This window comes from Vidua chalybeata, chromosome 18 (genome assembly GCF_026979565.1).
Source record: "Vidua chalybeata isolate OUT-0048 chromosome 18, bVidCha1 merged haplotype, whole genome shotgun sequence".
NCBI lineage: Eukaryota > Metazoa > Chordata > Aves > Passeriformes > Viduidae > Vidua > Vidua chalybeata.
Window position 1 is genome coordinate 3,977,745 of NC_071547.1, and position 13,455 is coordinate 3,991,199.

General features: G+C 42.8%; 1 protein-coding gene across 2 annotated transcripts in view; it reads right to left on the bottom strand.

Moving 5' to 3' along the window:
* Positions 1 to 13,455, bottom strand: part of HECTD4 (HECT domain E3 ubiquitin protein ligase 4) — a 66,030-nt gene that overhangs the window by 47,194 nt on the left and 5,381 nt on the right. For both annotated transcript variants that reach the window (XM_053959252.1, XM_053959251.1), the window contains exons 2-8: positions 8,958 to 9,475; positions 6,116 to 6,205; positions 5,636 to 5,766; positions 4,407 to 4,515; positions 3,596 to 3,734; positions 2,209 to 2,379; positions 1,226 to 1,418 (exon numbers count right to left, since the gene is read on the bottom strand). In XM_053959252.1, the coding sequence (XP_053815227.1) occupies positions 1,226 to 1,418; positions 2,209 to 2,379; positions 3,596 to 3,734; positions 4,407 to 4,515; positions 5,636 to 5,766; positions 6,116 to 6,205; positions 8,958 to 9,475 (1,351 nt within the window). The remainder of the gene's footprint in view (positions 1 to 1,225; positions 1,419 to 2,208; positions 2,380 to 3,595; positions 3,735 to 4,406; positions 4,516 to 5,635; positions 5,767 to 6,115; positions 6,206 to 8,957; positions 9,476 to 13,455) is intronic.

The window sequence follows — 13,455 nt, forward strand, 5'->3', positions numbered from 1 at the left end:
CTTTGTTAAGAGGTTTCTACAGAATTCCAGAATGGTTTGGATCAAGATCATCCCATTCCAGCCTCATGGGCAGGGACACCCCTTCCACAAGACCAAGTTGCTCAGAGCTCCATGAACCTGGCCTTGAGCATTTCCAGGGATGAGGCATCCATGACTTCTCTGTGGCCTCCCAACCTCACACATTCAGCATCAATCCCCACAAGGCTACAAAGAGTTATTCAACTAAAGAAAACAACTTCAAAATAAATAAATAAATAGGTATAACCAAAACTATTAAGAATTGTGTGGTAATAATTACATTGAAAGCACTTGGAGCCAATGATCTCCTCACATACAGAGATCACTTGAGATTCACTATGCATTTACTATTTTAAGTTCTCTTGCTCCTCATGCAACATGGACAGCCCAAATGATCTCCTTCCTGCAACAGCTGATCAACACTTTTTGAGTGCTGACTCAAGAATTAGCCAAGAATAGCCACTTACTCTCATTTTTCTGTAGCACTTGAGCTGTTAAATGGCAAAACACAACCTTTAAAATAGCTCTCCGAGCTAACTCCTTGCCAAATTCCCTGGAAGCAGAGCCATTTCATGTATAATTTATTTTTATGGAAATACTTTCAATTGTCTCAAATTGAAGAAAGAAAACTCATGTACTTGTGAAGGAAGAAGAGAAATAATTCAAGATAAACACAATAAAATCTTCAGACAAATCTAATAAAGCTCCAGATCATCCTGAAAGGCATCAGTGCAGCTCATTCAAGATTCCCTCATTAACTTGGGTTGTTTCCATAAAAGAATACCCAAACATTGTGCAGATGACCTCAAAAAAGTGCAAAATCACCTAAGATTTGTAATATTCCAGTGACTGGTGAAGCAAGCATTCCATTTTCTAACCTGCAGGCCATTTTTACACACCAATTAGAAGCCAGTTGAGCTGCAAGCAGAGAAATGCAACTACCAGATTCCCCAAACTAATTCAATAATGGAATTGGAAAAGGGTGCTTCCCGTTTTCCATCCCTAAACTTTCCTCACAATCCTAATTTAGCAAAGGAACTGATAATTCCAGCATTAAGCAAATACTGTGCTGATCTTCCAACTACGTATTTGGGGAAAAAAGAAAAATCACACCTTTTTTTTTTTTTTTAAACCTGTCCTAATAGGTCAGCAATAAGCAGGATGGCTGCTGTGTGTGGTAAGAAATGAAAAGTGAAGTGTTTCTGACCTGCCTGGTCCTCCTTGAGGGTGTTGGAGATGGTGGAGCCTGTGAGAGCAGCGAGGGTGGCCGAGGGGGAGGCGCGGTACCGGGACAGGCGGCTCAGCAGCATCTCATTGATGCTCTTGGCAGATTCCCCCTCTTTCCTCATCAGGATAATTCTTTCCTGCAGAGGATTTGCTATACAAATGCCATTTTCTACCTGGTAAAATGGGGGGAAAAAAAAATACTTTAGATGTTGGAATCCATAGGGGAGAGATCACCCAAATTGTATCAGGTAGGAACACGAAGTGAAACTTTGCTGACAGAAGGTTTTGCAAAAACAAAGTTCTGAAAGCAAGACAGGAGTATTTTTTTGTTTGTGACTTCATGGTTCAATAGAATAATTTAATAGAAGATATCTAACATCTTTGAAATATTTAATAGGATATCTTCTATTTATGCCTGTTCTTAAAGACAGAACTGCTTGTCGTAAACTTGAGTTTATTTAGGAAACTCTGCTTAAAAATATATAATCCTCTTGTATTTTCTTAGTGGTGTTTCACTTGCAAATCATTTGGCTCAATCATTTTTCTAGGCAAAAAGTGTGAGCAATGATTTCTTCAGACCATGATGTTCAGGGGATGTTTTACTGCAGAATGCATCTCTTAATGAAGATGTGATTTAGAGTGTTAGGGATTTTCCATGAGTTGTACTACTACAGCCTCCCAATTCCAGCTCCACCATCCCACTCCATCCTCCTCTGCTGAGCAGAAATACAGACATAAAAAACACATTTTATGCTACAAGAGAATCATATTGCTAAATATAATAATCCCCTGGAGATGGAATTGGACAGTCCACCTTCTGTTCTGTTCTGTTATTTCACATAAATCCATTCAGATCACGCCCATAAATATCCAAACCTAATATGTCAATTAAAAAATGCTGATATTTAATTAAACTGGGTTATGCTATCAACATCAGGCGTAGGAAACACACAATTTGCTTACTATAATTTCAAAAATATCCATGAAGACAGAGTGGCCTTTGGGAGTTTTTTCGTTGAGGCTTGCAGGAGACCAAATCCAGTAGAAAAAGGTGCCATCTGAAGAAAGATGCACGGTGGTCATAGTGCTGCCAACTGGGAAGTGATTTACTGGCATTGGGATTATCTGACATACCTATGAGACAGAAAGCATCTTAACAGGTCTGATTTTGCAGTTTGGCCTTACAAGTATGAACAGCATGAAAAATATATAGAGATCAAATACAGTTAGTGCACAAGAGGCTTAATATTGGACTTAGTGGTAGCATTACATTGATTTATTACCAACAGCTATTCTGTGATATTTGCCAAATATCCAAACCAGCTCATAGATCTCAAATTTAACCTATCTAAAAATAAAAGGATTATCTCCTCTCTAATGATGGAGAACAAACCCACCGTACCACAAGGAAAATACACATCCTATTGAGTCACCTACTTTCTGCAACTTCTCAAGTTTCAAGCAATGTTTGAGAGAAGAAAAAGGGGAATCTAAACATTCTCAGTGTCAGGCAACACACTGGACATAAATGTGTATATCCATCCCTAAAACCACAGCAGGAAAAACCCCAGAGTAAACAAACTACCCCAGTTTTACAAAGGGCAACAGTTGTTTATCACAACCAGATCTCAAGTAACACCTGAATTTTGGGACAGGGGAAGATCAAAAAGCTGCTCAGGAAGAACACATTCTTGATTTAAAACAAAGTCCATTCTGCTGTTGTTTGATTGCTTTAAGAAGTGACCACATTGGCATCATGGAATATCCTGAGTGGGAAGGGACCCACAGGGAACATTATCAAACTCTGGCCCTGCACAGACACCCCAACAATTCCACCCTGTGCATCCCTGGGAGCAGTGTCCAAATGCTCCTGGAGCTCTGGCAGCCTTGACCATTCCCTGGGGAGCCTGGGCAGTATCCCAATACCTTCTGGGGGAAGAACCTTGCCCTGATACCCAACCTAACCCTGTTCTGACACAGCTCCAGCTGTTCCCTGGGTCCTGTCCCTGCTCACAGAGAGCAGAGATTGGAGCTGCCCCTCCTGAGGAAGCTGTGGATTGGGCTGAGGTCTCCCCTCAGTCTCCTCCAGGCTGAACAAGCTCTACCAGTACCCCATAATATAGAACAGTGTGATTATAGATAAATACATATATTTATATATAAAAGACACACTGAAACAGTAACATCTCTACCATAAGTTACACATTCACCACCCAGTCGCTTCAAGGCAGGGTTAGAAAAACGCCGTTTCACAAAGTAAGAAACTTCAGAGATAAAACTAATTAAAGCTAAAATGTGTGTGATTCATTCAGCCTGCTTTGCTCCTGTCCCATAACCCTGTGCCCTTTACCTGCAGGGTATGTTGATCCACGAGCTGGAACAGGTAGTGGGGTTTGCTATCAAAGGACACGGGCCGATGGAGGAGTTTGCCGTTGCCAAAAGCCACCCAGCCCGTCTCCAGCTCCTCGTTCCGACAGTACACAAACCCCCTGGAAAAAACCCACCAGGATGTTCAAACTCCTTCAACCCCGCCCTGCTTCTTTGGGTTTTATTTCAAATAACAACCACAATGCAACCACAGTGCTGAACTTTGACTGAACTTACATTCAAGTCAGCGATTTTTGTTGTGAAAGGCTTTAAGCATAAAAAGCCTTGTGGTTTTCAAGCAATGAAGAAGCAAGGAGGTGCAGTGAGTCACAGCTGCACTAATTACTTAATGAATGACATAATTAGCAAACAAACACTCACAAACTCAGCTATAAATAAGAAGTCACAGAACTGGTCTGTAGTATATCCCTCTCAGCAGAGAATCAACCAACTTACTAGACATGAAAAAATAAAACTGAATCTAAAATTCTACTGCTGTGGAGGTTGAACTAATGGCCTTCACAGATCCCTTCCAACCTCAACTTGTTCTTTAATTTTAGACAAAACACACTCAAGAAGAATTTCAGATGAGAAATCAAAAACATTAAAATAGCATTTAATGAAAATTCACAGTATTGCAAATTCACAATTCCAGTCTGGAATCACAGACTGGTTTGGGCTGGGAGAGACCTTAGAAATCACCTCCTTCCAAGCTCCTGGAAGAGGTGTCCCAAAACAGGACCTTTTGGGTTTCAGCAGCTGTGCAGAACAGCCAAGACTGAAGTGTCCCTTACCTCAGGGTTCCGTGCAGGCCTGACCCCAGTTTGCTGATTCCCCTGCCCACGGAATTGGTCGTGTACAGGTAGAGCCCATCGGCTGCAAGGCACCGGCCCAGGTCTGCATCTGGAGCAGGAGCAAGGACAGCAGAGAGCACCTCTGTAACATTCCAGCTGTAACATTCCAGCTGGGAATTCTCCCTGGGGGTTACACCCCATGGAAACCACCAGGTGCTCACGGCAGGTCACTACCAACCCTTTTTTTAATACTGAATTTATTATTTGGTGCTCTAAGAGCTGCTGTAACACAGGCACAGCCCAGCAGAACCAGTGGTTTCTTCCCATCTCCTTCAAGCCTCAGAGGTGCCCAGATGGTCTCACACAGTGTGAGAGGGAGGAAGAATCTAATATTGAGCCTTGATCTCATTTCTGCCAAACTCTGTGATTCTCCAAAGCTGCTCAGATCCTTCCACCTCAGAACACTTCAATTAAGACAAAATGTATTTGAAATACAGAGCAGTAATTATTAATAATCAAGATAGGACACAAGTTGAGTCCATCTATTGAAGTTCACAGGATCTGGACACTCAGCTTAGGAAGGAAAAGTCCATTCATTCTCTTGCCTAAATACTTAAAAAGAGATGTCTCCAATAAATCTGCAGGTAGCCTAAAATAACAACTCAGATTTTTAAATTCCTATGGATTGCATTAAATGTCACCAAAGCTTGAACTAATATTACTAAAGCCATGTGAACTTTTATTTATTACAGAAACAGTAAGCAAACAAAACAGTAAAAACTGAGAATTAATTCAGGAAAAGAAATAGAAAAGAAAGCATTTAAAAAAGAACTTTTTTTGTAGAAACAAAAGCAAAGTAGGGAAGAGGGGGGGGGAAAAAAAACCCAAAGAACTTGTACTTCTAAAAATAAACTTGCTGTGCCACTGATAGCTGGCTATTGAACACAGGGATACTGCACAGGGCAGTGATTATGCTCTAACGAGGGGATAATATCCAAACTCTGACCCCTCTGAAAAATTCCCACTGGAGTCAGGAAGGGTCACTGGATCAACTGCTTTGGACTGTTCCCCACAGCCTGACAGTTTAGATCAGCAGCTGCTCTTCAGCAACCAAAAAGCAACATTTTTTGGGCCCCAACTCTAAAGTTTTACATTCATCTTTAAACAATCATCAGCCTTAAAGCATGCTGTCCTCCTCTGCTGATAGTGACAAGAATGAAATAATTCACCTTTATTCTCACTGCTGGCACCAGTGTTGGCATCAGGGGCAGGTAACATGTCCTCAAAGCCCCAGGACACGATGTGCTTCCCTCCAAGCAGGCAGGAGGGGGATCCAGGGCCTCCCTCCAAAAGCAACAACCTTTTAAGCAGAAAATAAAATAAACTTTTATACAGAATACCGGTAGGAAAAATTAGCTAAATTAAAAGTTAAGACAATGATGTATTTAAAGTAATTATTCTGTCAGAGTTCATAAGCCATTTAAAGGAATCATCAATATTTAATGAAAAAATAAAAACAAAACACCCAAAACCCAATCAATGCTTTTAGATTTGATTTTCTAAAGTTCTCTGCACATGACTAAATCTTCCCTAAAGCTTTCAGTAACTCTAAAGCCTTTTAGTCACTTTTAAAGACATTCCTCCCTACATGCACTTAACACATTTTCAGAGCTGCTGGAAAAGTTTAGAAGGAGAAAAGTTCTACAAACCTGTAGAGAACATCAGCCACAGGCAGGGACCCCAGCTCAGTCTGTTTCTGTAATAGATGCACTGTATGAACAAAGGTTTTCAGCGACCCTCTAAAAGGACAAGAAAAACATGAATTAAAGGTGTCTATTGAAGCCAGACTGAGCACACACAACAGCAGCCATGGAGAACACCCAGAACCACAGCCATGATATGGCACCAGCTTCTTTTCTAACTGGCATCTCTTTCCTGGAGGATGTTCATTCTTTGGGGAGGAAGGGTAAGGAGAAAGAGGGGGGCAGGCAGAATGCTGGGGAACCTCTGGCCTAAACTCCACCACCTTTTTTGGAAGAGGCTGAAGCCCCAGTAGGGAGGCAAAGCAGCAGCCACAGGCTGGGTCATCAACAACAGGTTCATAAAGGTAACCCAGGCATCTGATAGAACACCTCAACCTTGCTCCTGAGGCAGCTCTTTCAGGACTTCTTGTAGCTGATTAATCACATTCAGATCTCCAGTGCAACCCATGGATCTTCCTGGCTGAGCCCAAGTGTGAGCAAGGGCTGCTGCACTCCCACCTGGAGATGCCTTTCCTAATTCAAATAGGAAAGACCAGACCCATCCACTTCTTATCAAGATTCTGACTTCTTTTCATAGAATCATGGAATAGCCCGAGTTGGAAAGGACCACAAGGATCATCATCCAGCTCCTGGCCCTGCACAGACACCTCAACAATCCCAGGCTGTCCCTGAGAGCTTTGTCCAAACACTCCTGGAGCTCTGGCAGCCTCAGGACTGTGCCCATTCCCTGGGGAGCCTGGGCAGTGCCCAGCACCTTTCCCTGATCTCCAACCTAAACCCCCCTGACACAGCTCCAGCTGTTCATGGGTCCTGTCCCTGTCCCAGAGATCAGGGCTGCCCCTGACTGCCCCTCCTGAGGAAGTTGTGCATTGGGATGAGGTCTCCCCTCACAACCCCAAATTTGGAAGATCCAGACATCTTTAAAATCTGTACTTTAGCATTTCTGTTTTAAAGGTCAGGGTTATTTTCTGGAAGATGTGGTAGGTTTATTTCCAGGCATTACAGCCCACCTAAGGAGGAGAATTTGGCTGTGCCTTAGGTCAGTTATGAGCTGCTTTCTTCACAAACAGGAGGGATCAGCTGCAGAGGTCCTTGCCCTGCACTCTGCTGAATCCAACCTTTTGCTGTCACATGTGGTCAGTCAGCTCCCAAACTTCCCTCCTCCACACCCCAATCCCTGTTTTTCCCAGTGACATCTTCAGCTCTTTGCTTTCACTGATAAACCTCAGCCTGGAGAAAATTGACACCAAACACATTAAAGCACCTCAATTAATTATTTAAAGCAATATTTACCCTGTTAGTTTTTTTTTTTTAGCAATAAGAAGCACCCAAGATTGCAACTAGGAATGTCAATAATAGTCTCATTTCCAAGGTTTTTTCCTTCAACACATGACTTAGATATTTAAAGGAAAAGTGTGAGGCTTTCAGAGGTGAACAAAGCACAATGGGATATTTCAACTCTCTAAGCAATGCAAGGCAGACTTGCAAAGAAAATAAAAGATCAACCTGAAGTTCAAAAGCTCTACTTGAAATTTAGCTCAGCTGCAACAGAACATCCCATATTTCCTGCAAATTGACATCTGGGAAAAAAAAAAAAAGAAATGAGATTGTGTTTATCAAATCCAATTTCTCTGAGCTATGTTCAAGTACATTGCCTTTCAGATAAGGCAGATGTCAGGACAGAATAATTTGCCACATACCATCAATTTCTCATTGACTTCATTAAAACAAATGCAGTAGAAATTAAGTAGGTTTCATTTGAATAAACCTTTTCCTAAAGCAAATCATGCCATATCCTGGGAACTCCAACATCTTAAATGAGAGTTAAACTTCACAGACAAGGCTGTGACCTGGAGAAACATTCAAGCCAACATTTACAAAAGGCTCCTTGTGACTTTAAAGCCGCATTCATGGGGCTTTGCAGACGTTTTGTATTTCCTCCCCCTCTCCCCAAGCCCCATCCTCTCAAAATAGTAGGTTTTGATTAAAAGCAAATATGTCCAATTTATCTTCAATCACTTGATGCCAAACCCATGCAGGACAAGGGGCATTTTAACCTACAATGTTTGAATTCTTCACTGGCAACAAAATTAAAAAATACCTCCAGACATTTGAGAGACAACACTGAAATCAAATCTGAAAGGAATTGCCCTGAAACCTGGCAGTTCCACCTTCTCCAGCCAAAGAAAGGTGCAGGACAAAGGGAAAAGGAGACAACTTTTCTCCCTGATAAACACATTTGGAACCATTCCTAGAGCAGCTCACTGCAGTAGAAGCAGCAATGTGCACACGAGGCATTGCTAACCCAGATCCTTCTGCTTTTGCATATGCTAAACACATGCAAAAAAGAAATGCTTAGCAGTTTCACCCTTTCCAACCCAATATTTAAATATCAGAAAGAGAAAGGCTCGTGCAAGCTAAAAATAACTATCACCAGTGCAGTCACACCATTTTTGATTTGTTTCAATGGAAAGAGAGAATGAACACCAACCACAGCATTGCCAGGGGTGCTGGAGTCACCATCATGGAAGGGTTCAAAAACCATGGATGTGGAATTTGGGGATATGGTTAATGGTGAATCATGGCTGGACTTTGCCAAAGTTCCTTAATTCTCTCTATTCTGCCAGTAAACTTTTGTGTGCTTGTGACCACTTAGAGAACATCTGGATGGGATTTCACCTTATGCCAAACCTCAAGAACCTCAGTGTAACCCTTGAATTTAAGAATTCCAGGGCGTTACATCCAATCTTAACAATCCCACGATTCTCTGTTATTTCAGCTCCCTTACCTTGCACAGGCCAAGGCAACCAGGGCAGCAGCAGCATTTTCCTTCTGCTTGTAGGGGATGTGCTGGCCGGAGGGCGCCGTGTCCTCGAGCCAGGAGCAGAGCAGGGACTCGATCCCGTTGAGGCAGTCGGCCGGTTCCTTGGTCAGGCTCAGGGGCTGGCAGTCCCGAAGGCAATTGAGCAGCACCTCAGCAGTGATGTTACACAGGGAAGGGTCCGTCCTGCTCTGCGACTGGATCAGCGGGAACACCAGCAGCAGCCCCATGCGGGAGGTGAAGGGAGCCTGCTCCGGCTGCTGTAACAAGCCCTGGCGCTTGAGCAGGGCCAGGGCCTCCTCGTCCCCGGAGCTCTCGCGGTCGTGCTGCTCCTCCAGGGCCAGCTGGCGCTGGGCGTTCCAGAGCCCGCGCAGGGCGTTCAGCCGGTACTCCAGGAGCCGCGCGTACGCGTTGCTCTGGTTCCCGCACACCGAGCGCAAGCGCTCCGCCAGCTCCGTCGGGTTCTTGGTCTCGAAGGTGAGGATCTGGAAAGGGGAAAGTGGGTGTTTATAGAGGGTTTTAAAGGGGAAAAAAAAAAAATCTCATATGGCTGTGGTGTGATTTTTAGATCACTGTTCTCTGTTCTCTGCAGCAGATGGAGGGGTATTATTTTTAATTTTTGGAGCCAAAGAACAGGCGAGTGGTGTTGTGTCCATCTTGGGATGAGGAGTGATGGCCATAAACTAAACCACATGGAATCCCATGAACCTCTGTCCGTGGAGGATGGCAAAGAACTGGGACAGTTGCCCAGGGAGCATGTGGAGTCTCTCTCTCAGGACACGTCACCTGCTCCAGGTGACCCTGCCTTGGCAGGGGTTTGGACTGGGGGATCTTCAGCGATCCCTTCCCACCCCAATGCTGCGGGATTCTGTGAGCCTGTTATTGCTGAGCCAGCATCCTCACCAAACCCAGGTTTGGGGATTGCTGAGAGGGATTTTTAAGCTTTCAATAAACAACAACAACAACACAGATTGTAAAGAAAAATACACACGTGAAAGAGTATGTTGGAAAACAAACACTACCCTCCTCTGGAGCTTTTTTCTGTAATTGAGGCAGTTTTGCTAAAAAACTTCAAAAGAACTGCGAGGTTGGAGGGTCCCAGGGGTTTAGAGCCTTTCTATGAAAACTCATAGGTCACTAATATGTGTAACAAGAACACGCTTGTTCTAGTTTTGGAGCTTTTCAAATAAACAAACCAACCAACCAGTTTATTTCAATTTACCAAGAGTTCTGTTACACTCTCTCCCTCCCCTGCTTTTTTCTCTCCTAAATTTTATCATCTTGCACTTAACTACACCTTTCTCAAAATACTTCAAGTTGCTGCTGTAGTTAAAAACCCTAAAAGTCTCCTCCTCATCATTTCAGACAGAAGAAAGAGGCTTTTTTGGCACTTCTAAATAAAACTGGAAACCAAGCTGGAACAAAAGAAAACAAGTAAAGCATGACACAGAAATATATTTATGGTTTAGTACCCAGTCTGGGACTGGAAAACTCAGAGTTTTAAGTAATTTACAGACAACTTTTCTCCTTCCAGCAAACAGCAATAGAGATCAGCAAAGTCACTGAAGCTGTGGCAAGCTCAAGGAAAGCCATGAGCGAAGCATTTTCTGATACTCTGGATCCAGTGTCCAAAGGGATTTGGTGTCCAAAGGGCTTCTGGCCACATTCCAAAGTGCCTCATCTCATCCACCCTCAAACACAATTTTTGGCCCATCTTTATGCTGTAAAACTGTCCTTCTCTCATTTAATAAATAAATATAAATGTGGGAAGGGGAACATGAGAGACAAAGCTGCCATGGGGAATGGCATCCAGGGCTGTTTGTTTTGTGGGGTTTTTTAATTGCAGGCAGCAGTCATAGAGATCATGAAATAAATGTTTCTGGCTAATTGCAGACTCCTGAACAGCTTGTTAAAATGCTGCAGGACAAATCACATCTTCCAGACCCACACAGGCCCTGACTAAAGGCAAAGAAACAGCTTTGCTGTAGCACTTTGACCACTAGAGCCAGGAAAAGTTCACTTGAAAGGAATTCACATCGTAATTACACTTGAATGGATGTTGTATTGAGCTCCTTATACCTAATAAACCTCCTTTAATTAACTTCTCCAAGAGATTATGAATATTAATTCCTAAACCACATATTACACATTTAAAATAACCACCTCCTGTTGTGTGTTCTGCTGTCTCAAAAATAAGTTTGTTTCCCGTTCTAGATGGAATCCCTTTCTACAACAGTTGGCTTTTGATTTTCTTGAACGAAACTCATGGATTCTTCACTAAGTGACAACAAGCTGCAGAAATGGAGGAGAAAGAGAATTAATGTTTGCATTTTCAGAGTTAAATGCTAAAAGAAAACAGGTCTGTGGTCTTTGTTAATAACAAAGATACCAGCACAAAAGACAAGCTGTGATGTACTTGGTGTTGCATGTCTTGCTCCTCAAATCCCACAGATTAATAGAAAAATTAAATTTTTTTTGCCTTTGATAGGGCTCTACAGCTCTGAGTCTGTCTTGTAGCAATCAGTACGAGTCAGTGTCATCAGTTTTGCTGATGAAAAGCCTTTTCCTGCTGAAGTTTTAGTTTCTCCCTGATCCCACAGTTCCCAATTTGTTTTAAAAGCATGCATGGTCTGCCTGGGATTGGTAAGAGCATTTTGCCTCAGTCTTTCACAAGGGAAATGAGCACTAATTTGGGTAAATGATACAGGAAGTACATCAGCTTCAACAGATTTACAAGATCATTCCAAAATGGGACTTGGAGACTTCTGATAACGCAGTTTACATCATCTGATTTTCCTAACAGCTTATGGAACCAGTGGGAAAAAATCTTAATTATTCAACATCACCTGAGGGTCTAAGCAGGCATTTGCACTTCCAGAAAACAAGATGATTATTAGAAGAAAGGTGTGAGGTCATCTGCTGTACAGGACACTTCAGCAAATTAAATTAAAGGCTGTTTCCCTCAAAAGCCTTTTTACTAGAGGTCAGTACTCAGAGCTACCTCCAGAAAGGAGCTTGACGACCAAATGTTCCCAGTGAGGCTGGGACAAACATCCTGGAGCTTCCAGGGTTCAGACACATCCCAGGAAACTGCTCTGGCTCTCCCTGGGAGCCAAATCCAGCCCTTCCCATCCCAACAGTGCCAGAGCTTCACTTGGCCCCAGCCAGATCCATCAGTGCTTCCCTCTGGATACATTAAAGGCTCCACACAGGAATCCCAGCCCTTGCCAGGATATCTCCAGGCAAAGTTTGTCATCTTCCAACTATCTGAAGTCAAAACAAGTTAAAATAAAATGCAAGAAAATCCACATCACGTTCTTTCACGAATTCTGATACAAACAACACAACCAGCAGTGTTTATAAAAGGTAAAATTCCCCTTTCCTGCTGCCTCTGGGCTGCCTCAGGATTTACACCTGAGCTGCAGCTCTGGTTTGGGACTGATTTCCAGCACCCTTCTGGGGTGCCTCGATATTTGCCTGTGCAACACCTGGGGAGGTGTCACGGGCAGGCACCAAACCCAGCCCCACACAAACCTCACTGAACCAGTCCCTGATCCATCACTTCCCAACTCCAAACATTCCTGACTAACAAGGCTTGGACAGAATCAGAGAGGATGAAGAGGATGTAACAAACATCATAGAACAGGTTAACCAAGTAGCTACTTACATATCACTAAAACCTATCATTAAATAGTTTAATTGTCACTATTTTAATTCTACAGTATCTTATCCTTACATATTATTTCCTTGTTTGATCTTTTAAATCAATTTTAGTCAATATTTTAATTAGAAAATGGTAGAGCCAAAGTTCAACCACTCTAATTGGTCCTTGACATCTTCTTCAACGTCGAGAAGCACAAGAGGTATCTGATTTTAGATAAACTATGGGGAAGTGTCATCTTTCCCACTGTATCCAGTATTTGTCCTTTTGCATCTCACTACATGACCTCACCCAGGTAATTCTTCCCATTAAACAGAATTTTTGCCAAATCTGCTCCAGAAAGGAGTGGCTGACATTCCCTGCTTTCAGGGCAACATGTTTCTCTGCTGGCAGTAAATACCAGACCAAGTACAATTAACACATGCTAATATACATGAGGAGTTTTAGCCTGAGGTTTTATGACCCTATTAAGTAAATTTGAATGTGAGCTGTCACTAAAAGGCAGCTTTCTCCTCTGGCTACAATTCCTGCCCCTTGTCCTCTCACTGGTGCCTGTAGGGGGTGTGTATTTTGATTCTGCTACACAGGGAACTGAGGAGCAATGAAGTTGTGCACAAAGAGGGGTTTTTATCCTGAACTTGCATATTGGAAAGGGAAGCCTCTAAATCTCCCCAACAACATTTAACTCTTTCTCTCCAGAGTTCAACTGGCTGAAGTTCACATGTGAAGATGAAGATGGTGGAACCTTTATCAGGATCAATTACATCCCTATACCCATCCCAAGTATTAAACATGGATTATTCC